This window comes from Artemia franciscana, chromosome 7 (assembly GCF_032884065.1).
Source record: "Artemia franciscana chromosome 7, ASM3288406v1, whole genome shotgun sequence".
Lineage (NCBI taxonomy): Eukaryota > Metazoa > Arthropoda > Branchiopoda > Anostraca > Artemiidae > Artemia > Artemia franciscana.
Genome location: NC_088869.1, coordinates 60,382,362 through 60,407,237, shown reverse-complemented (window position 1 = coordinate 60,407,237; position 24,876 = coordinate 60,382,362). Strand labels below are relative to the sequence as shown.

Sequence of the window (24,876 nt, the reverse complement as noted above, 5' to 3'; positions counted from 1 at the left end):
TCTAAGGATCGTTGCTTGAGATAAAAGGGACCATGCATTTTTGAGAGGGGGGACGTTTTAGGAACCATAGAATAGGACCTAAAGTTTGTAGTGCTTGATCAGTCCGAAATCTGTATCGGCAATTCCTTATGCCTAGGGGAACCTACTGTAAAATATATTTTGGACGAGACAGGACCGAAAAGAAAGGTCAAAAAACCATTTCCTGGATGTAGATTTGGGAAACTAGAAGTATGTATTTTCAAACCGGCTTTTAAGTTACACACATACATGGCCAAGAAAATAACCACACGAATTTACAAAAAAAAGGAACTCGTTCGCGAGCTCTATTTAGACTAGCTTTGCTTCAATAAAAGCTAAGACATTCTCAATCTTTAAATAAATAAAACTCGCTCCCGTAGGAGTAACTTGATTCTGCTAACGACAGAACTAAACTTATTCTTGACTCCCAGTCCTTAGTCTTTACTGCATCCATGTTTTGAGAAAGACATTTTTTCGACACGAAAACTAGCAAAAGCACAACCAGTGTCAAAGCCACAAACAAAAGATTAAAGAGCCAGAAATAAAGAGAGCTGAGGGATGCCTCTAGTATATATACGTCTGATATATATTCTGTTTTTATTCATGTGTAATACTTTCAACATCCTTCCGAGAGGACATTCTTTTAAGTATAATATCTATAAATTACTGTTGAATCAAAGTATTAGTTGACGAGCAATCCCAACCCTTGATTTTAAATTGAACAAAATCAATACAATGATTATATGGAACGCAGTCAAAGACAAAGCTCGGATTATCTAGATGTTTTTCTACAGAAAATAGGTCCGGTATGTTCTTTTTTGTCCGGAAACTGATCGAAGATCTTGTATATTTCATGAAAAATTGGCAGAACTGCGAAAACTGACTCCTTCTCCTAAAAAAATTGGAGCAACGTCTTTTTAGCCGCAATACATATAACAGAGATGGTGCAAAGTTTTAGCAAAGTTACATATTCCAGGGCTGCCCTTCAGAATTTGGCAATATCCCAAGATTCACCTGCGTAAAGTCCCAAAGTTTGAGGAAAGCCCTAATACATTAAAAAAAATCATATATTAAATATGCCTTGAGAGTAATGATTAACATACATACTTTCTCAGTGATCTTTACTTTAAGAACATAACTTTAAGACCTTGTCAAAAATCCTGAAGAGTGGCAGCCCTTTCTAGTTCTTCCAAAATGAAAGACACCATGTTGGAGACACTCGATATTTTCTGCAAATTTCTAATTGAATGATTAAGTTTTTGAGTGTCATAGAAATATGAAGGAAAACGTTCGAGTATCTTATTTCAAATTTCAGCCATCCCAATATTCACCGGCGAAAAAGCCCAACGTTTGAAGAAACTGCTAACATATTAAGTAAAAATAATTTACGTAGTAAATATTCTTTGAGGGGAATGATTAAAATATAAGCCTTCCCAGTAATCCTAAGTTTACGACCGGAATTGTAAGATCTTATGAAAAATCCTGAGGAGCGGTAGCCCAGGGAAGTTCTTCCAAACAAGACATCTACATTTTCTTGAAGATATTGGAGATATAAATTTGTATTTGAATTATTAAACTTCGACTGTCACATAAATACGAATGAAAACGTTAGAATATTTTATTTCAAATTTTAGCTATCCCAATAATAGCCAACGGAAAATCCCGATATTTGAAGAAAGTCGTAATGTATTACGTAAAAATAGTCCATACATTAAATATACTTAGAAGGTAATTATTAACATATATGTTCCAGTGATCCTTAGTTTAAGACTGGAATTGTAAGACCTTGTGGAAAAATCCTGAAGAGTAGCAGCCCTGGCAAGTTCTTTGAAAGTAAAAGATATCTACATTTTCTTGAGGATATTTAGTGTTTCCTGGAAATTCCTATTTAAATTATTAAATTTTGACTGTCACGCAAATATGAATTAAAGTATTAGAATATTTATCTCAAATTTTAGCTCTGAATTTCTTTGATTAATTTCAAATATAATCCTCAGAGCTCCGTTCCAATCTCACTAATGCTCAAAGTGGTACAATCTCATCTTATATTACTAGGCTATTTGGGGCTTAAGAGGAAAGTGCTGGTTCTATTCCCTTTGCTTAACTCATTGCTCTTAGAAGCTTAGATATTAAATTAAAAAATTGAAATACAAACTCTGTGACTATTTAAAATTTGGAGGCGAAACGGGATGCTTGGATTCAAAATGAAATTTTGTATTGATTGAAATCTGTTTGACTGTTCAAACAAGACGGGAAATGAAATCAATGAAATTCTAGATTTTTTTTAAGCGGAAACTGGCCTCTTTACTTGCCGAATTATTGACACAGTCAGATGACATTTTTATTTTCAATAGTTTGGGCTGTTAATAAATAGTTTGAGGTTGTTAGTAAAAGCCTTTTGCCATACATTATTGTTGACAATTTGAAAAATATTTTTGACCTTTTTTAACAGGAAAAAATGATTTTTATTTGATAGACACAAAAAGGCCCGTTTCTATTATTTTTCTGCATTTACTTAACGACTCTGACATTGCTTCAATTTACAAAATTTACAAATTTACAAAATTTTAAGTTCGAGTGTTCTTTATTTGCAATCTGTCCGGAATTTTTTTTTTTTCGTTTTTAGACACCACTAGCTACCAATCCATGAACTAAATCAATATGAAGAATAAGTGCCTTTATTTACTGCTACTCATTGCTTTTTCTGTGAATAATCACTTGTAGACCTTGTAGACTTTTCTCTTTGCTTGGTGCATGACAATTCTTCTTTGTCCAATTCTTCTCTTTCCTTTTCAGGGTCTTCAAGAGTTCAATTCAACCCACTATGTCTCTTTTTCTTTTCTTTTTTATTTACGGTGTTTAAGTTTTTCGTTACTTGTCGATTCAAAGACAGACGTCGCTATGACGAACACAATTCTCTTGGTTGTTCTCATGTGTATGCTCCAAATAATGTACATATCTACTGGCAGGGCTTCTAAACTCTGTTATCGATCCTACACCAGCCAGATTCAACATGGTGATTCCTGGTGTTCACCGATGATGGTGATTCCTGGTGTTCACCGGTTCACCAACCGGTGAATATCAACCAAGCAGAACAACCAAGTGATCCTGCACTCATTTTAGAATAAGCTTGCTGAAGCACTATTTTTTTTTTTACCATAGTAGGTAACTGTAGAGAAATTCATTCTAAAAAGTGTGCCAAACCCCGGGTCAGAGCCCCTACTTTTGTGGAATCGTGATTTTAAAGTCAAGAGGGAGGGGGGGGGGTCTCATTAATTGAATAAGTAAGTATGTGTTGATTTCAAACTTTTTTTATTCTAGTGTATATTCATTCAAAAATCACCAAGGGAATCGATCTGCCCTGCTAATTTTCCTGTTTCCTTCTTTCTTTCTTCTTTCGTTTTAGTAGTTGTTTTTCTTTAGTGGTTCCCGAATAGATGGGGCTTGGGTAAAAATAATATGAAAGGATGGTAAGTTCTTTTTAATTTTAATAAAATTAACACACACAAAATTACCGTCCTCGGGCTTGCCAATAAAATGTCATGATGTGTGTTAAAAATAAAGGTGCCAGTCGGCTCGTTTTAAGGAGACGGCTGTGAGCCAATAAACTTGTGAGAGGAGTCAGGACTGAAGAAAAGACTGATTTAAGGAATATTTTCATTTTTGCCGCATGGTTTGTGAATCTTATGACCTAGGAATGGGTATGCCCTCACCCCAGAGGATTTTCTTGGTTAACTAACTGTTCAATAGTATCAAAATAAAAATAGTTGTGTCTTGTTCGGCATTATGGCTACTCACTTGCTCAAAACTATACCATAAAATCTGATGAATGAAAAAGTATATAAATCAAAAAGTCTAAGAACAGTGAGATTGGAATCTATTTTATTATTCTAATATATATTTATTAGATTATCTAATATATAATATATAATATAGATAAATGTATATAATATATATTTATCTAGATAGATAGATAATATAATATTGACTTATAATATAGATACATGAATATAATATATATTTATCTAATATTTTATTAATCTAATTTATACTAGCTGGGTCCCGGCGGCTTTGGCGCCGGGCCTCAGCAAGGGATGCGGCAGGCTGCTATATATGGGTTCTCATTGTCCCTTCTGTTCTAACTGCAGACATTGCTGGGTCCCGGGGTCTCTGAAAATAGGCGGTTTAGCATTTTCTGGTGTAAAAAGAAGAAAACAAACTGTCCTGATGGGTCAAGACTTTGAAAAAAATTTGTTTCCCCCTTCCAGAACCCCTAATACATTTTTATAGATTGTGTGCTGACTGAAATTAGAGACCCTGGAATAAGAGAACTGTCAACTTGTCGGTTAATATTTGGTCCCAGGCTTAACAAGGGTGAGTGAATAGCAAACACGTTAAGCTAATGTGTATGCAAGCGAATTCACACATTAGATTGTTTTGATGGTGTCTTTTAGGATAATTATAATTTCGGAAATGTTCACTTTCTGGTGTAAAAAGTGATCTAGATAGATCACGACTTTTGAAAAGACTTGTTTGGAACCTTATTTTTGGAGAAAATATTTTCATATGAATGACGTCTAATTCATATGCGTAAATTATCATTTTGTTTCCTTTATTAGTGTTTATAGACCTGCTTAGTAAAATAAACAGCATATCGAATTTCTAATACGAAGATCGCTGGCTGGATTTTTATAGTAGCCTAGTCGAATTTTTCATTGAATTCTAGTCGAATTCCAATACCTAATACCCAGGTATACCTGTACACCTAACCCTGAATTTGTATTTCCTAACGCTAGAGTACATAATATGAGTTGTCTCTGCATACTTTGTAATTTTTTTTTTTATTATTTAGGAAGTAGGTGTTCACATAAATACAGACATGTATTTACATCAAACTCAGTTTAACCAAATGTTCAGAACGCTCTTTGATTTGCATAACTTGCCATTAAGTTTTTTAGAAGAAGCTATAAACTATCACCATGGTTGCAACTGGGTTTCTTTTCTTGGGGGGGGGATCAGTGAATGACGGGAATAAATTTACCATGCTGTTTCAGAACGTAGCTTTGTAATCGCTTTTGAAGGTTTCCCTAGTGGGCCGTGTCCGTTTTTGATCCTTCTAGCTATATTACTGGCTCCCGATGAAATCTAATGAATCTAAGAGAGTTTACGGTACAAAATTATTTTGATTAGTTTTTTTGTTAAACCCTATCATGTGTTGGGTTGTATGTTATTGCGCTGTTTCTGTGTATTCCATTTTAAGGTATTCAGTTGAATCTGTTTTTGGTTTTTCCTACTGAGTTTAAGCTTACATGTTTGTGGCATTTTTTATTGTAACTGATAATGGGCTGAACATCTACTCGGGGGCTTGGGCTAGGGAATCTACAATTACCCCTAAATCACATGATCTTGCAATTCTTGGTATTTATTATGCTGAACGTCTACTTTTTTCAACTATATGGATTCAAACACCTTTTTAAGACTAATAGTTTTATTCGTTAATGAATAGATATTGAACAATAAATATAAGTACTAAAAATAACATTTATATAGTAGATTCATTAGTCATTGGTAATAGCTTTGATAAGAAAAATATTTCCCAACAGCGACAAATCCTTTTATTTGACAGTAAACAACGAAAAAATTTCTTGATATTTCGGTCACATATACAGTAGCATTTATACAGTTGTTTCACTGACACATTAAAGGATTTTTCCCAAATGAACTATTATTTTTACGTCACGGAAAGGCAGTGTGATCTTCTAAAACATGTTCCCGAAAGCATAAAGTATGCACATAATTTTTTTGAATTTTTAATTCTAATTAGCTAATTTTTTTTCTTTACAGCTAAGCACCCAATCCGCGCCAAATTTAAATCTAGTATCAAAAGGATCTCAAAAATCGATAAAGAAGCCTAATACAAACGGGAAAGAAAATGTTTCCGTAATTAGTATTGGTGCAGAAGCACAGACCACGATTTCTATCAGTCCTAGTGATGAGCTTGATGGTGGACTCCTTAGACAACCATCCTTTTGTGAATCTACTTCTGAAAAACCAGCCTTAGTTTCAAGCACATCATGTATAACTGTCCAAACTGTCGAAAACATTGATAGCAATCAACACCCGAAAGAAACATTGAATATTGCAGTTAGTGATGCAGAAAGTCCTCCAAAATCTATAAAACTGAATATAAAAGACAAAAAAGAAACCATTTGTGATATAAGCTCGGAGGAGTTGCTTAGTAGTATACCCCCACCAAAGCTAGATGACATTAATCAAGAAGAAGAAGACCTTCCTTCGCTAAACGGTTCTACGGATCTTGATATAAAAGGCTGTGATTTAAATCTTTCCCTTGGAAATCCCCCAGAATTGCTGTCTCCAATTGGGTCTCCTTCAGCATGGATGAATGAAATCAAATCAAAGGTGGAAGAAGAAACAATGAGAATTCCTAATTGTAAATCAAATGAAAGTATTCTTAAATCATCAATCACACCTAAAGAAGATGAAAAGAATGACGGAATTCCAGTGAGGAAACCGAGGTAAGTAGATTAACGAGGTAAAGCGATTTAATTTTTTTTTCAGTTTTATTCCCTCTGCCACACTCCAGGGCTAGAAACATGGATCTTAAGCCTCAACTTGTTTACCAAGGATGTTTGCGAGTGTCAATAAGATTTAAATTAGGAGGACCAAACAGTGGAAGGGGGAACGGGACACAATGATTTTAGGAGTGAATGTAAAATCTATTCTTTGCAATTGCTGGTTTCTAACAATCAAATCAAATTTATCAACGGGTTATCATCAGGTATGCAGCGATGTTTTTATTGAAGGGCGTTTTGGCCACAAACTACCAGAGCCTGTTAGGCCAACCGATGTCTTATCCCTACAGAAATAAAAAATTTATCCGTAAATTTGTCATTATTACTATTGTCGTCATAAATGCAAATTAATATTCGACGAACCATGGTAAAAAATGCGTGTGAAACATGAAGTATTTTGTTTTTTCCCTCTTTGGGATACAATAATTATATCAGAGCCTGATAGTAAATCACTGTGGAGAGGGCCGTTGCACCCCAAAAATGCCAGTATTTTCATTATCTTACCTATAATCTCCTATTTTTCCATTTAATTGGTTGTTTGTGTGGTTTTTTTCATGTGTCTTCTCCGCCTTGAACCCCCCTGAAGTAAATTCTTATGTACGTGCTTGGTTGAAGAAAAATGAAAAATATGAAAAATGTAATGAAAAATGTCAGAACGTCCCAGAAGAACGTTTCTATGTTACTCAGAAAAGTTATAATATCATTTTGCCCCTTTTTAATGTTTTCTTTACTGATTTTTATTTGGCGTACCACAAACGCAACAGCGTGTTTTGTACACACTCACAAGTAGATTCACAACCTCGATTGCAAAATTTTCATGGATTGCAATTGCCCAAATGAAAAATATCCATATCACGATTCGTCCAATTTTACTAGTTATTGTACTCCAGCTGATCTGTCAAAATTTCTAAACAATTGGGCTGGGAAATTCGTCGAGCAAAAGTCAAATTTTACTAGGGCAAATGGTGGAGAGTAGCCCAACTTGGAAACGTCGCTGACGGGGGCGCCTCTTGGGAAAGATTCGGGTAAAAGAGTTTCAAATACTCACCGGTATTGATTTAGTTTTTTCCTCACAGATTAAACTCGCAGAAATTCTCGTTTTTAGGCTCCACGCACCTACCCGAGAGTTTTTCGACTAGTAAACAGTTTTGAGGACAATAATCACAACTTTTTTACACTTTCTTATCAGTATAGAATAACAACAAATTTTAATTCATACCGTTTTGAAGTTAAATTTAGCAATCTTAATGTTTTTATGCCTTCTCTACGCCATTGGTATGGTATCTTTGGATATTGAGGGCTCAGAATGCCCCGTATTTTTGTCAACTCATGCTATGTGTGAAGATTTCTAGCACGCTATCCATCATTGCATGTGTTGAAAGAACTTTAGGAAAGTAGTCTTTGGGAGTCTTACAGGTGGAAAGGACTAAATGATAAAATCCTTAGGGAGTGTTTTTCAAAGCGACATCAGGATCTATACAGAGTATAATGAATTGTAACGAAAATATGCATACACTGGAGCCTGGTATGTATCCAGGATCGTTTGTTGCTGATGGAGGGCAATAAAACAAGTTTTAAGACAGGAAATACAAATAAAAATGTAATTTGATAATTTGAATAAGAAGTGCCCATATAATCCAAGATATTTATGACGTTTTTTGGGGAGGGGACTGCGTACGTCCTTGACTGAAGTCAAGTCTTCGTATGCCTTTTTCAGGCATAACTGATTAAGTGTCGTAAGAACCAATGACTGCACACCTGTATGGGGCATGGCAAGAGCTTTCGTATTCAGGTAAACTCTAATTGACTAACCATTTCAAAGCCACATGTCCAGTTTCACTGGAAAAAGTTAATTGGCAAAAGGGTTTAACAATTTCTGAAGAAAAAAACCCTTTACCGTGAAGCGAATGATACTCAGAAATATACAGTGCTGAACCCATAGCGAAAAAGGAAAAGTTGTTCATAAAGCTTTTCAAAAAAATGTTAAATTATTTTTATTCAATTACAATCCAAGTCTTATTTTGAATATCGTTTTAACAGCATGAAAAGCGTTATGAGTAAGTTAAGTGTTGTTTTGCGTGTGTGTGTGTATTCCGGATAGTGAGGAAAGCAAATCAGCCAGTAAAACATCAAAAATTGTGTTTTTGTTTAAAACCATTTTTCTTGTCCTTAAGAACTGGACAGAGTAGTGTTTTTTGGTTGAAAACGGCCGTATATGTAATATATCAATTTTAACCCTTTTGAGGCTGACTTTTAAGTTTGAGAAAATTTTCTCAGTATGGTGTGGAAAATTTTCAATATAAGGTGTGTAGAGTTGTTTACTTGGTCACTTAATATCCTGTTTGATAGTCATCTAACAGCATATTATTGTCCTTCTTTTAGAAATTTAAAAAATTTGCCAAGAATTTGCCATCTTTTCTGTGGAAAGTCTGCTTGATATTTGTACGTTTACGCTCTTAAAACGCTGAAAGAAAAACGCTCCGTCTGTCTACATCTTTTACAATGGCAGGGCTTTTGCTTTGCCTAAAACGTTGAAAGACAACGAGGCTGTATTTTTGAGGAATTTTACAAGAGGAAATGCAACGTCTAAAAGATATCTGCTTTATTTTGTTTTTATTATTTTCAGAATAACTGAGTCAGTGGACCAATCACTGACAGAAAACTTCAAAACTGAATGCAAATTGTAACCATAATATATTTGCCTTGTACCTTGAAAATTATTTGTCTTGAAATTATTGACATTGAGATCTTGCAGACATTGAGTTTTAACCAACATAATGAAACATAGCGAAATTCAAGAGCTAGCTTGTCAGATAAAGAATTCCAAGATCGGATCTGGCGTTACTTAGACCATAGATTTAGCCAAGCCTTGGTGTTGACTGAATTTTGGCTTTAGCTCATTCATTGTGAATGGGCCTTTAAGGGTTAAAAATCTACAATATTCTGGTCTTTATTTCCATTGATCCTGTCGCAATTTTTCTCGATTTTCATTTTGGTTTCAAGAAATATTATTTGTGTCCATTACTTTCAAAAATTGGTTCTATGCATTTTGACGGAATAGCCCCCAAATTTCTTCTAAAGGAGGTAAATTGGTAAATATTCGTTTCCAATATCTTTTAGAAACTTAACAGACTGAAAGTATTCAAGAAAATGTTTCTTAGAAATAATTCATCAAGTATCTTCAAAAAAAAAAAAAAAAAATCTCAAACGCGTCTAACGTGTACAAACTAGAGTATATCCTACGTATAATAAGTTCTGGAACACAGTATTGATGAGTACACTGCTAATAGATTATGCACTGCAAAAGTAAAAGGTAGTTTACCCATGAGTTTGATGTAGAGGCTAAAAGTTTTAATATACTTTTTTTTGCTCTAGTTACTCGAAGCATATAAGCTACCATTGCTTTTCAAATCTGATACTACCCGGTGGCGTAATTTCATCAAAATCCTGGGGGGGGGGATGGAGTTTGAGCCAATTTTCCCAAATTAAGTGAAAACAACAGTGAAAACTGAAAATGAGCCATATAGTACCATAAAGCAAAAAATACTCTAAAGAAACTGACCTGTTTCTCTGGATTCTTGAATAATGCAGATTTTAGTTTTGACAATGTTTTTTTTTTCAGAAAATAGACTTCAGCTTGGGGGAGGGGCTTCAGAAAATAGAAATCGGGGTCTGGAGGGGCAGTTGCCCTTCCCTTTTCCACAGAAAATTACGCTCCTGATGCTAAACAACACCTTCCCCAGTGGTCGTGGTCGCCTCGGAAAGTACAAAAAAGAGGTTTAAATTTGTTCTTAAATCTAGAATATGTCTTTTATGTTTCCTTCGTAGTGTCTTCTTCCATTAAAGCTCTATTGTTACATAAATTTCTCTCAGTCCAAGGCCACTATGTGGATTCGTTGTCCCCCTTTCCTCATCATCATCACTCGTTACACAGCTACGACCTGATTAAATATATGAGCAAATATAAATTTTATGTTTGAACATAAATAATTAATCTCCCTTTACGGAAAAGTCATTTTTCTTCCTTATTATCTGTAGTTAGGCGTAAAATTGTATAACAAGTGATGATACTGATGATGTGATAATAGTGATGAGCTGGAGAACAGTGACGCTGAGCTTGTCTAAGTCGATTTCACAAACCCCATTTGGGAAATGGTTGTTACTCGCAGTCTTGTAAATTTTGGTCTAGTAAATTTCCAAAGACGAATTTTCCTAATCTCGTTAAGAGTTCAAGGAACTGGGAAGAATTAGGTTGCTAGGATTCTCCCGGGATTAAAATTCTCATTGTAGAAGATTTCAATTTTTTATTATAACTGTTACCATGTCTACCTGAGACAATTTTTTTTAAAGTGAACAGAAAGCCAATTAGGTCGACTATTGGATAACTGGTGAATTGATTTTGTCTAATAAAATTATCTCTCATTTGATGGATTGGTCGTTCAATCAGGTTTGGTGGCGGAGTGGGCCCAAAAACTTTGGTTTGAGGCTCAGGCCTCGAAGCTCCAATGCCCCTTTCAAGGAGTTTCTGTAACCCTATAATTTTGCGTAATTTTTAAGTTATTTCAACAGTGAATTAGAATGTGGCGTACATCATGGAAATCACGAACATTGAAAAGGGGATTCCACATAACTCCATGTAAATAACGGTTTCGTTTGCCAGGCATGGTCTGCTCTCCCGGACTTTTTAGTATGCTTTATTTTAGTTTTTTATCGTTTTCCTTCGCTGTCTATCAAACAGTTTGTGGTTAACAAATAGCTAGAAGAGGCTCAGTCTATTAGAAGCCGAAAATCTATAGAAAGAGAGTCTTGAAATAAATTAATACATTAAAAGAATTGGCTTTTGATGTTGATTTCAGACATATAAAAGTTATTAAGTTTAAAGCGACCCACCTAAACCTAGGAGCCTGAGAAAATTTATCTAATTTTCAAAAAGGAGAAAACATCCTCAAAAAATTGTATGGTGTTGATGAAAATCACAATATCAAATTAAGCAAATCGGAGAATCCAATTGAAAGATTTTAAGAATCCAAATGTACTTCCTGTAAAAATGCAGGATCTTGTGACCTTTTTCCCAGCAGGAAGGTCACGAATACGTGTTTATTCATTTTTTCCCAGAGGCGATCTTATGGAACCAATGGTCATGGAAAATCGAACGAAGACTCAGATGGACGTAAATTATGAGGTCAAGATAACTTTGTAGTTAGCCAAAACAGATTCTGCCATGGGAAAGTGGTATTTTCTTCCATTTTATGGCATCAAACTACGATTTTGCTCCAAATAGGGTAAAATTGCTATAGATGGAAAACTCTGTTATAGCCAATCGATTTAAAAGTACCAAAATACTGTAAGTTGTGCTTCTCATTTTTAAAGGAAGTAATGCCGCACAGTAGCGTATTCGTTTCTGACAGTTCGTTGCAACGAATTGTAAGTAAGAAGTGACATGGCTCAATAGTAACCGAAACTATAAAAGATAGAATTTTGATATCAATAGATATATCAAAAGAATTGGTTTTTTATGCTTATTCAAAATGTATAAGATTCATCAAATTTAGCGGTACCCATCAAAAGCTACGTGCCTGAGAAAATTTACCTAATTTTCAAAAAAGGGGAGACACCCTTTTAAACTAAGGGATCTTAATGAAAATCACATCATCAGATTTGGTGTTACCAAGAACCCTGTTGCAGAAGTTTCAAGCTCTTATCTGTAAAATTGTGGATTTTTTTTCAGAAGAAAGATCACGGATGCATGTTTATTTGTTTGTCTGTCTATTTTCCTCAGGGGCGATCGCATTAAACCAATAGTGTTAGAATATCGCAAAAGGGCTCATTTGAATGGAAATTAAAAGTTCTAGTGCTGTTTTTAAGTGACCAAAAAGATTAGAGTGTAACTAGCCCCCCTTTCCGCCCCCTTTTTCCTCAAAGTCGTCTGATTAAAATTTTGAGATAGCCATTTTGTGCAATACAGCTGAAAGACCCAATAGCTATGCCTTTGGAGATAATATGACCCCTACAGACCATGGGGAAAGGTCTCTAATTTATAAATTGCACATTGTTGCGTATATTATTTATTATTGAGAAGTATGTATACATTTTTCGGATGGGGGGGTGACTTTTCTACTTGGAGGATTTTCCACGGGGAGATTTTTCATAGGGAGGGAAGTTTCCAGGGGGAACTTTCCAGGGGAAATCTTACACTGGGGAAGAATTCCTGAATTTGCCGGAATTTCTATACGAATTTCCTTTTTATTCGTCTTACTTTCACTTTGCCGACTCCACTTTACATTTGAAGATATTAAGGGGAATTGTCCGGGGGGAAATTTTTACCGGGTTGGAGTTGTCTATAGTATTTTTTCATAGGAGGGGGATTTTTCACGGGAGAAATTCTTCTGAGGGAATTTTGTGTGGGAGCAACTTTTTACTTGGAAGGGGGGGGGTTTATTTTTGGGAAAATTCTTCCACGGTGAAGGGGATTTCCAGTATGATTTAAAAGCAATATTGTCAAGTTAGTCTTTTTCAAATGAAAGTGCGCTAAGAAAAAAAATTCACCTGGAACCGTCCGCAAGATTTTTTTTTTGCGGGGGGGGGGGGGGGGGGGTATTTTCAGCCAGAATGCAATTGTGGACGAGAATGGGGGATTTTGATTGGGAATATTTTTTCATGGAGGGATTGCCGTGTGGAGAAGGATTTTTTCATGGTGGGGTAGCTGGTTTTCCCGGCATTATTTAAAAACGATCAGAAATGAAATAAAAAGAGTTCTTTCAACTGAAAGTAAGGAGCAACATCAAAACTTAAATCGAACAGAAATTATAACTTTTATGAGGGGGGCTGCCCTCTCCTCTATATCTCACTCCCTACGTTAAAGTTTTACTTTTTGTCTCAATTCTTTAAGAGCGATTCCTGAAAAACACAATTTTAATTAGAAAACTGAGCTTTATAAATGTTTTTAAAAAACTTGAACGTAAAGAGTGAGGAATTGAGGAGAGGGCAGCCCCCTCATATAAGCAATAACTTATGTTCTTTTAAGTATTGATGTTGCTCCTTACTTTCTGCTGAAAAAAGCTTGTTTTTTTCATCTGTATAAGGTCAAGGGTTAGAGTAGACATTTATTTTAAAGCCACATTTGAATAAGTTGATTGACTTGATGTTTCATAAATTTATGTACAGTGATACATCAGGGCGCATCGGTGATGTAGTAGGGACATAGGTGGCGGGCCAGTGCATAGGTGGTGATGCTACCAGATGCCTCAGAACGTGTATTTTAATGCCCAAATTGCGAATTCCTCAATGAGTCTTCAGATAAATATAGAAAGGGTCTGAGGGGGGAAGGTAGGAAGCGACCTTTAATATCCCTTTATTTCAACCAAACCTAAATAAAGGTGTTGTGGAGCTCTGTTCTTATTACTGAAAAATGTTTTCTTTTGTATCATAATCCAAGAAGATTAATGCTTAAGCTTAGTGATGATTTATGATGTTAGATGATTACTTACTAATAAAGATTTCATAGGTATATAAGAACCTTCTGGTAATGTAAGGTTTTGTGAACTACCAATATCACTTCAGCCCCCCCCCAAACCCTTCACCACAGAATCGGCTACCCCTCCTAAGGAAGAAGCTACGTACGCCCATGGATGCCATTTTTTTACTTACACCAAACTAGTTCTTTATCGTAGCATTGCTAAGTAAAACTAAATTTTATTTATTGAGTTGGGTTTAAAGGTAGCCCTTTTTGCAATAAGAAATGCCCAGGGTATAATATGAAAAACGAACAGACAAATTTCGGTAAAAAATTAAATGAAAGCTTAAAACGAACAGAAATTGTTCAGAATATCAGGGGTATTACCCCCTCCTGAAACTCTTTACATTAAAATTTAACTTTTTGCCCTAATTCTTTAAGAACGACTGCTTGAACACAAGGGTCATTGAATCGGAATAGTATATAAAGTATGTTTAAAGCGCTGTATTACTTTAGCGTAAAGGGTATTGTTTTCTTATGCATCGCTTTACGATTGAAGTGCTACCTAGCTATCAGTCTGAACTATACAAATATACTGTCTATCTAATGTTAGCAGAATTTGAAAAGATTACTATTTAATAGGGTGAATTTATTATTTTTCGAATTTTAATGACACACAGTTTATTGTTAGAAGTATATTTCTACACTCAATCTTTGATTTCAGATAACTAATGAAGAAGCTGGTTTAATTTAAAAATAGGCCTATTCTGTCAAGGTGAATTCAAAATTAACAGAGGTTTGTGATCTTTTAGGCTATGACAGCTCGAAATTTAGTTGCTTTTGTTTTGGCCAAGTAACATTCAGAGTGATGAGAAATACAGCTGAAACCCAAACTACTTACACATAGGCTAGGCAGTTGAGGTTAGCTAACTTAGCCTATATGAAAGAAATCAGGGTAAATTCAGTATTCATAATGGATTTCCCGGTAGGCTCTGCTCTCTGCATAAGAACCCTCTATAATCCTGGAAGCCACTTTGAAACATTGTAAAATAATTAGGGTAGCCTACATCTTAAAGCAAAGTTGAGAAGCTGAAAACAGATTTCTCATACTTTATTTAAGCTGAAGATCTGTTTTGCCAGGTTTCACTTTCATAACACAGTGATTTTGAAAAGTCACTGTCCTCTTGAGGGAGAAGGAATAGACTTTAGAATACCTTTCTGGGACATACTTTAGTCTGTAGACCCATCCCTGAAAGTTTTATTTTCCTAACCTAGCCCCTTTCCATGATAAGAATATGTAGATAATCTAGAATTTTACTGACAGCAGGAACACAATTGCTAGGTAACATAAATAAATTTTCCAACAATTTTCTCTAACAAGTAGGCCTATTCAATTTGTTAAACATATTCTACAAAATGTTAGCTAAGAGCTTTTAGTTGAACAGTAGAAACACTATTGTTGAGAAAATTGTTAGCTAAGAATTTCAGTAAAATTATAGTTGAGTGACTTTGTGCTATCTCAGAAAGGGGTTAGGTTAGGAAAAAGAAACTTTCAGGGATGGGTCTACAGGCAAGAGCATATCTTGGGAAGGTATTTTAAAGCACCCATCTCCACTCCTTCTCCCTCTAGAGAGCCCTGAAATTTGCCTACATGACAAGTCTATACCTGTTGAAATTTTGACAAAACAACATTTTACCTTAATTTTCAGTTACCAGTTGCTTTTTCTCTGTCTTTAGTTCTGAAAATGCAATTCCTGTTATTTGAGTAGAATTCTGAGCCATATCAATTTTTTTCTTTTCAAAATTTAGGAAATGTATTTCAAAATACCTTCTGAGGATATATTTTAGCCTGTGGACTCATCCCTGAAAGTTTCATATTCCTAACCTAACCCTTTTCTGAGATAGCAAGAAGTCAATCAACTAGAATTTTAGCACAATTTCTTGTTTGGATGCTAGAAAAAGCCCTTTAATGTTAACTAAAGCCAACTTGGAAGAAAAAACTAGCTAAGTTTTGTATATGGCCTAGGCAGTGGTGTCATTAAGAGGGGGAGGGGGCAGTTGCCCTCCAATAATTAAAGACAGCTATAATTTATTAAGTTGCTCTAAAACTGTTTAAAGGCTTGTTTTAAGTGTCCAATTTGCTCTTTACTTTGAGTAGATAATTTTTTGTTAATTAATCCACACTTGTTTTTAACACAAGGGAGACAAGAAAAATAGGGTTGTATTACACTTCATAATATGTTCCACATTAACTACTTTTCCAAATGTAACATCTTTGAAACTTTATCATCAAGTAAAATTATGGGCCTAGTTAATGGCAAAATTGAAAAATTTTATGCTTTCTATTTTGCCACATATGCTCAGGTCAATTTTTTCCCTGATATTTAAGGTGCTTTCACTTCCTAAGATCTATCAGTTCAAGATTGGATTCTCTTGTCTTGAAACTTCTAAAAGAGGAAATGAATGCACCCTCTACATCTGAAAATAGAACACAAATGGAATCATTAGAGAATAAGAAGGTATATACAATGAATGTAGTTTTTTGAATGATAAAGAAATTGTTAAAAAATGAATGACTTAGTGCTTTTTATAATGATATTTGCACTATAACTAGATAGGTCAAATTGGGTTGTAGTTTGGTCATGGAATTTGGTAAAAGGGGATCTGCTTCATGTATCATTTGATTGTCTTAATTTTTATTTCTAGTATTTAATTGAAACTCTGATTCTCTTATTTGTCATTGGAATGCCTAATAAGTGCTGATAATGTCCTATTCCTTATGATTTGGATTCATGTAATAACCCATAAATTTAGACCTCTGTATATAATACCATAATGATTTCTTGCTATTTTTGCTCTTCTAAATGTTTTTTAACTAGCTCAAAGAAAAATGAAATAGATGTGCTAAAAATTATGACTGAAATTAGTCACAATTCACACAAAACCAATTCTACTTGTGGGGCATACTAACTCATAAACATACTAACTAATCACATACTAACTCATAAACGTAGAACTGCCTCTATGTATAATACCATGCTGATTCCTTACTATTTTTGCTTTTCTAAATAGTTCTTGTAACCAGGTCCAAAAAACGAATTGAAATAAAATGTGATAAGAATTATGACTGAAATTAGTCACAATTTACACAAAACTAATTCTACTTGTGGGGCATTTACCTGCATCAGCATGGTGTACAATATGTCTGCTGCAAACAGAATAAGGTGAATTTAAACAAAACATGTATATTTTCCTCACAATCTAGAAATTTTGTGCAAAAATATAAGTGATACCAACCAATTTTCTTTATCTATTGTTATCAGTTTTATCATGCAACATTAGGAGACCAAGGTTTGCTTGTGAAGGGAATTATAGATATAAAAATGATATTCATTGTAATCCCCTCTGGAAATGTATGCCCCCATGCCCTGATTTACACAAGAAAAACCTTTGTGTAACTTTTATAGAATTCGTTTTTTTTTATAACAAAATTACAAAGGGAAAGGTAATTTTCAAACTCTAGGAGTCAGTTTTTCCTACCAATTGGCATCCCTGGCAATTTTTAATTAATTTAAGTTTTCTGCCATAATGATGCCAAAAATTGTTCAGGTTTTTAGGATATTCTTTGTTAAACAATGCCCAACAGATAAGTTAATAGTTCACACTCTATTTTTTTGAATACTTTCAAATGTGAAATACAGTCACTGTGTAAATGTGGTGAATATGTCAAATATAATGTTACAATCTGTGGTAATACTTTGACTTATCCTGCATCTTGGCTTAGACAGTGCTATTATGCTGCCTATGATTTTTGTTTCTGCTTTATGTGGCTGGCTGATATCACTGCTAGTTATTAATGTAAATCAGCAACCCCCCTCCTCCAAAAAAATCAATTTAATAAAAATCAGAAATAATATTTCAACAAATCATATGTTGAAAGTTCAGAAATTAGATATTATAGTGTCAAAATTCATTCAAAATGTACAAGCAATTGAATTGACATTCTTTGCTATTAGAATAAAGCTTGGTTCAATTTAGATATTAAGCATCCTGTGCTGGGGGTTGGGGGAAGTGGAGGGAATGGTGAATCTGGCGAAAAAAAAACCCAAGTGTATCCAACATTAATCTCAAAAGCTTGTTTTGCTCAACAAGCTTGTTTATGCTCAACTACTCTGCTAACAGCTCAATGCTAAAATTTTTAGTTAAAATCCAAGCACCAGCACCCATATTTATGATTGTTTAGTATGTGATTATTGTTTAAAATTTAGTGTCATAATGTTTTATAAGTTCCCCAAATAACATGTTTGTCAATTGTTACTATTCTCCACTACTGCTTGAATATCACCAACTCCAATAGCACTACCTCTCCCCCTGATAAAAATACTATGTATATGCCCCTGGGCCTAGGGCTATACCTATTCCCATGGGGGGGGGGGCTGTGACATATTTGCAAGGGTTAAAGGAGTGTGGGTAAATTTAGTTTTTGATGACATACTAGAGCTACAGCTCATCTTAAGCAACAATAATAACAAATGAGTTGTAGGGTAAGATATCAAGTTGTAAGGTAAGATACCTAAGACAGCTAATCACCACTTCAGCAGTTTGATCACTGTAAAACTTCTATAATACCACCTGAAAAGTATGTTGCATATTGGAATTGTCAACATTTTCTTAATAAGTATGTGATTTGCTTCAATATTTTAACCATATACAAGATAGTGGTAAAATTAGAGAAAGATTGAGATGACTAGGACATATTCTGCAGATGTAGGATAATAGACTGCCAGAGATCAGCCTTTTTGGCCAACCATCTAGGGCCAAACAAAAGTGGGTTGCCCCCAAATGGGGTGGGAAGAGGTTGTAAGGAAGGATTTAAGGAAATCAGAAGTTTTGGAGGACATAAAGAGGGGCGCTTTGCCTCAGGCATCTTGGTGCTACAGTTAGTTGTTAGTAAAAGTAGTAGTAATATATACAACACTGACAATCTTGAATGTATTGATAGTCTATGATGGATCCTAATCATGGACTTGTACTTTAAGCTTGACTCTAAACTAGGAAGAGGTTAAGAATCTTCTTGAACAGGGGATCTTAAAGTTGAGACAAAGTGCCTGAATCATGGACTGACTCTATAATGGATGCATTCAATCTAAGGCAAGTGACATGAAGCAGAAACACCATATTTAAATAGGCTATAAGGTAAGGATAACTCTTATTCAAAATATTAAAAAAAAGTTTCCTAGATTGTACTTGGCCAATTCTAATCAACCCATTCCCAACACTCAGCCAAGTCCAACATTCTAAAACTGTCTGTATAATATCCAAAAATAGGAATCTATTATCATCTTGGATTGAGCACTGTCCAAGCACTAGGAGTATTAACCTAGCAGGTCATTAGCTTATTGAAACTCTTTCTGAATATAATGTTTTCTACTTTGACAATACACCCCCCCTCTCATTTGTCCCATATATAGCACTAAACAATACTCCTCTGCATTATTTTTCAACTTGTAATGTGGCATATATCTTTAATAGTGTAATGGGTAGCTGTATTCTTGACCTGTCAAAAGCATTATATGATTGCAAAAGATTTATCAGTTCAATAAGTTTATGATTGAAACATATGGAAGGAAACAATGATTTGATTAACATAAATATCTTATATACTAAATAGTAAGAATTTCGAATTTTAATAAGTAATGTAAGTTGGGCTGTTCCCAGGGTTTGATACACCCAGGGCAAAATTAATTTCACCGCCCCCTCCCAACTCAAGCAAAAAAAGCCCCATCCGCAGAACCTCCAGTATTGGAGCCTGGAACAGCTTGCCTTGGTTTTCCTCCACATTTGAATGGCCCACAACATAAAGCTGCATCTATAGTGGTGTAATTTTGTCAAAATGCTGGGGGGGGGGGCGGCAAAGTTGGAGTCAATTTTCCCAAATCAAGTGGAACAGTAAAAACTAAAAATGAGTCATATAGTACCATAAAGCCAAAGCTAAAGAAAACTAACTCATTTCTGTGGATGTTTGAAATTATGCAAGCTTATCTTAGTGTTGACAGGATTTTTGAATAAAGTAGATTATGGGTTGGGGGGGGGGCAAACTGGGTTCTGGAAGGCAGTTGCCCCCCTGTCCCATAGCAAATTACACCCCTTTATATCTAAGACTATAGTTAGGATATGGTTTATTGTCAGAGACATGACTATAAAGTTGGAAAGAATTCCATTAGGGAAACCCAATGACACTACTTTTTTTAATATAGTGTTGCTTTTAGAAGTACCATACTTCTAGTATGTTACAATGTTGGTTTTCTTGTTACTTTGCTACTAAATAACAATCTTTTGGGGTATAGTCTAAACCTACAGCTTATGATAATATGATCACTTGCACCAAGTGGTGGTAAAGGTGCTAAACTCAGGACTGACTCATAGTCACTAACTAGAACAAGATCAAGCAATGAAGGCACTTGGCTATCCCTGTGTCTAGTTGGGAAGTTTATAGTCTGGTACAAAGAATGTTTGTTTTAGACATTCAAGGAACTGCATAACAGAGTCACTTGTGGAGTGACCACAACCATCTTTTCATTGAACCAACAGGAGGTTAAAATCACCAACCAAAATCACACTCTCTTACATCTTGGTAATCACTGCTGATGAATTAGTTAAAGCAAGGAGGGAATCTTCAAGGATGGGGGAACTAGGGCTTATGTATATGCAACAAATTCTTAAAGACTCACAAGGCAGGTCAACAGTTATCCACACTTAGTCTATATATAGTTCATAATCAGAATCAACGTCAATGTTTCCTACCTTAATTGAGTTCCTTACATAAAGGATATTCCTTTTTCATCCTGTTTACTTAGGTTGGAGTGCAATTTATAGCCAGGTAACTAACTGTATCTGAGTGTTGCCCATGTGAATACCTCTGTATTTAGGCTTAATTTCACAAAAAGCGTAAACACCCACCCCACTGGTTGATGCTGCACATTTAATTTCCTGCAATTTTGAGGTTAAATAGTCAACATTGCTAAGAACAATTTGCAATGTACTATTTTGTCCATGTGTGCTATGAGTACTAGCACTAGACAATCCATCTCTGTCATTTACAGTATTGAGTGGAAAACTCACAGGGTCATCAAAATCAGAAGTGCATGGTCTAGCACCATAATAAGTTTCTTTATAATAAGTTGTCCATTATAAACACTGGTACTAATATCTTAAAAAAGTAACACTAGAACAAGGCTATATACAGGCGATTGGGAAGCAGCTAGTTTGTTTGCATTGCAGCTGATGCTGCAGGCTGCAGACAGTTTTTTGAAACAATCTTATTTTCCTGAATCACTGGATCACCATCACCATTTGCTTGTCTGGAACAGAGTTCAACATACAGCTGTGCTCTTCTGATATGGTCTGCCTTGGAAACGTCATTATGGAACTGTATTTCTCCAGCTCTTTTTTTCATAAGATTTATGCCAATTTTTGATTATTATAATTTTTTTGTTCTGAAATCAGCAACACAGAAGATGATAGGAGAGTGACTCTGGGTATTTTTGCTGACCCCAGGGGCTTTGTTAGAGCCTATCAATTAGTGCACATTAGAAATGCTAAGATTTGGGATCATGTTATAGTTTCTATACCTAAATCTTCAATTTTGTAAAATTCTCCAATGCTGATGTTTCATCAACAAAGTCTTTTTTATTTTAGTCTTCTGGTTGTCTTCTGTTTCAGCAGATCTGGGCTTTTCAGTCAAGACTTTTCAGCCCTTTTCCTTTTGACTCACTCTGAGAGTTAAAACGAGCTACTGCAATGGTTGCTCCTTAGTTACCCTGAAAATGCTTAGATATTTGGCAGTAAATCTTTTGATTCTAGGAGTTTATATATCAGAGGATATACATTGAGTTCTGTGCCCTGTGTGCAGGTATGTTCAGTTAGACTCTTAGCTGATAGTGAGATTTTGTGGTGTTTGAAGCACTTTAACAGTCTACATTGCAGGGTATACTGTGCAGACATCAGCATATTACACTCAAATAGGCAGTGGTTAATTGTTTAATTTTTTTTTATATTACAATGTCTGCAAAGAGGGGAAGAGAGAATTGAGCCACTTGAATAAAGAAACAGACAAAAACGCCTAGTATTTACCCCATTTCAGCTAGACCGAATTCTATGATACATTTTTGAAAGGTGCTTATTAGGAAAGGGTGACAAATTTGGTTTATTCTTATTTAACATTACCTCTCATAATCTATAACGATATATGTCTCTAATGGGGATTGGTTTCCCACTTGGCTGGTCAATATTTACAGTTTTTTTTTGCAATTTCATCAGCCTACTGGTTACCAGTTATACCTGAGTGACTTAGAACATACTGAAGGTATGTTCTTATGCCTCTCGAAACAAGAATATCAATAATGCTAAGACAATAAAATGTGTCAAAATCCATCCTAAACTGAGAAGCTGAATACAGCAGCTCTATGCTTGACAAAGAGTCAGAATAAACTGTAATATTTTTTTTAAAATAAAGGATCAAGGGTTGATTATTCGTAAGATGCTCTAATGCCTTGATTATGGCATTTAACTGTACACTCATTATATACACATTATCAGACATTCTCTCGTCCGTTGCAACATTAAGGTGAGGAAGAAAAACCGCTTGCCAATTTATCATTTATTTTTGACCCATCAACAAAAATTGGGAAATGGTTTTTATATGTAGTTGAATTAAACTCAGCAATTTTTTTCTGGATGGAAGCAATGGGGTTCTTTAGTCTACTTTGAGAAATTAGTGTTTATTACGGGGATTGACCAGCTCCAGGGGGGGGGGGGGAATATAGGTGCAATAGACTTTGCTGGTACTGGGAGTTTCTTCTGGGTATTGGCAAATTCATTTGCAATGCTTCTATGCATGGATGGATTTCTTAACCAGTTATACTGTTATGGGAGTTATATAGTTATGGGATAATCTAAGATTTGCAAGTTTGGCTAAAAGGATCTGGTGGTTTCCATTGTCATATTCCCCTTCAAAATCTAGGAATGCAGCAACTAGAATGTTATTTTTTTTTATAGAGATTCATTTCTGGCATTTGTTAACAAGATTAAAGCATTTGTTTAGGGGTGGTGTTTCCTGAAGCCAGTTTGAGTATGAGGTATCATTATTCTTCTCAACAAACAAAAGGAGTCAATTATAAATCATTTTCTCCATTACTTTTCCCAGCACAGGAGTTATCATTATAGATCTATATGACTCAAGGTCATATTTAGGTTTATTTTTCTTTACAATTGGTAGAAGAGATGAACATTTCTAAACATTGGGGAATGTGGATGTAGCCCATGCACAATTATACCAATTTATGAATTCCTTTTTATAAGAAGGGGTGAGATTTTTTTATCCATGTGGGGTGTATGTTGTTGTAGCTAATAGTAGCCTTAGCCCTGATGTGTTGTCAGCTGCTATAGTTGAAATATTTGATCCCTGGGTGAGACTTATAATTTAATCATTAGGCTTATTCTTGAATATATTCCAATTTGCTTTAGTGTTAATATAATGGGGGGTACGTGGCTGAATTTTAGCCGGTTCATTTATTGAAGAAGCTATGACAAAGGGGTCTCTGCAGAGGTTATAATTTTTTTTTATATAAACTTTATTCAAAATATTTACTGACATAATCTGTGGGTTAATTGTGAAAAATTTACCACTTTTAGGGTTATAATACGTCTTTAAATTTTGAGGGATAGCAATTGCTAAGTCAATATTACCTGAGATCAAACGTTCAATAAACTTGCCAGCTTTATTTGCTGGCTTATCCCCCCCCCAGAGGTTGTGGGTATTAAAATCTCCTTAGATAATTCTATTTTTTAGCATTTTAGAATTTCTTAAATAACTGAAGAAATCCGTAGCTTGTGCAGTTTGGCCATTGGGGTTATAGAAGCTTATTACGTAAGTTTTGGTGTTATTCAGTCATATATTTATTCCAATTGGATCAACATCATTAAAAAAAATCAGGGAAATTAATTCCACAAAATTTGATATTATTTCTTATTATTGAAGTTGCACCCCGTGCTTCAAGTCTCTTAGCAGGTTCTGAGTAATCTGTAATTAAATTGAGTTGATACTATTATTTTTACCAGCCATATAAAATTTTCCAATGTAAGTACCAGTTGAAATTTAAAATAACTTTGTATTAAAAATGCAAAAATTTGTATATAAATGCAAAATTGTATAAAATTTAATAAAATGTACGAAATAATAAAAAATAAATAAATAAAATAAATGTATAAATATATAAAATAATGTATAAAAATTTGTATAAAAATGCAAAAATATTAAAAACTTGTATTTGGGGTTATAGAAGCTTATTACGTAAGTTTTGGTGTTATTCAGTCATATATTTATTCTAATTGTATCAACATCATTAAAAAAAAATTTACAATATTTTTATCATTTAGAATTAGTCCCATAAAGCAAGCGTTCAAGTGCTGTTCAAAAATTGGATTAGTATTGTGTAGCTTGAAAATTGCTTTGTCAGTAAGATTACTTTTTCTTTTGGAAATGTATTAATATACATTATATTAATATACATAAATATATTGAATCTAAAATGTAAAGTAAGTAATAAATGCTTGTTATAACCAAAACGCCAAAAAGTTCGAAATAAATAAAGCTGTAGATTCTCATAAAATTCAGATTCAACTAAATGCTAACCATTCCATTCCAAGGACGCGAAGATCTTTGCAAAGAAAAAACAAGCTGTTCATATATTTTTGCTGTTAACCCTAGGCGGGATCAATTTACATCATAGAACCCCACGTGTGCTGCACAGT

General features: G+C 34.6%; 1 protein-coding gene across 1 annotated transcript in view; it reads left to right on the top strand.

Moving 5' to 3' along the window:
• Positions 1 to 24,876, top strand: part of LOC136029559 (protein PALS1-like) — a gene marked incomplete in the record, with an annotated part of 254,054 nt that overhangs the window by 165,266 nt on the left and 63,912 nt on the right. The window contains 1 exon segment of the mRNA XM_065708038.1: positions 5,863 to 6,554. Coding sequence (XP_065564110.1) covers positions 5,863 to 6,554 — 692 coding nt within the window.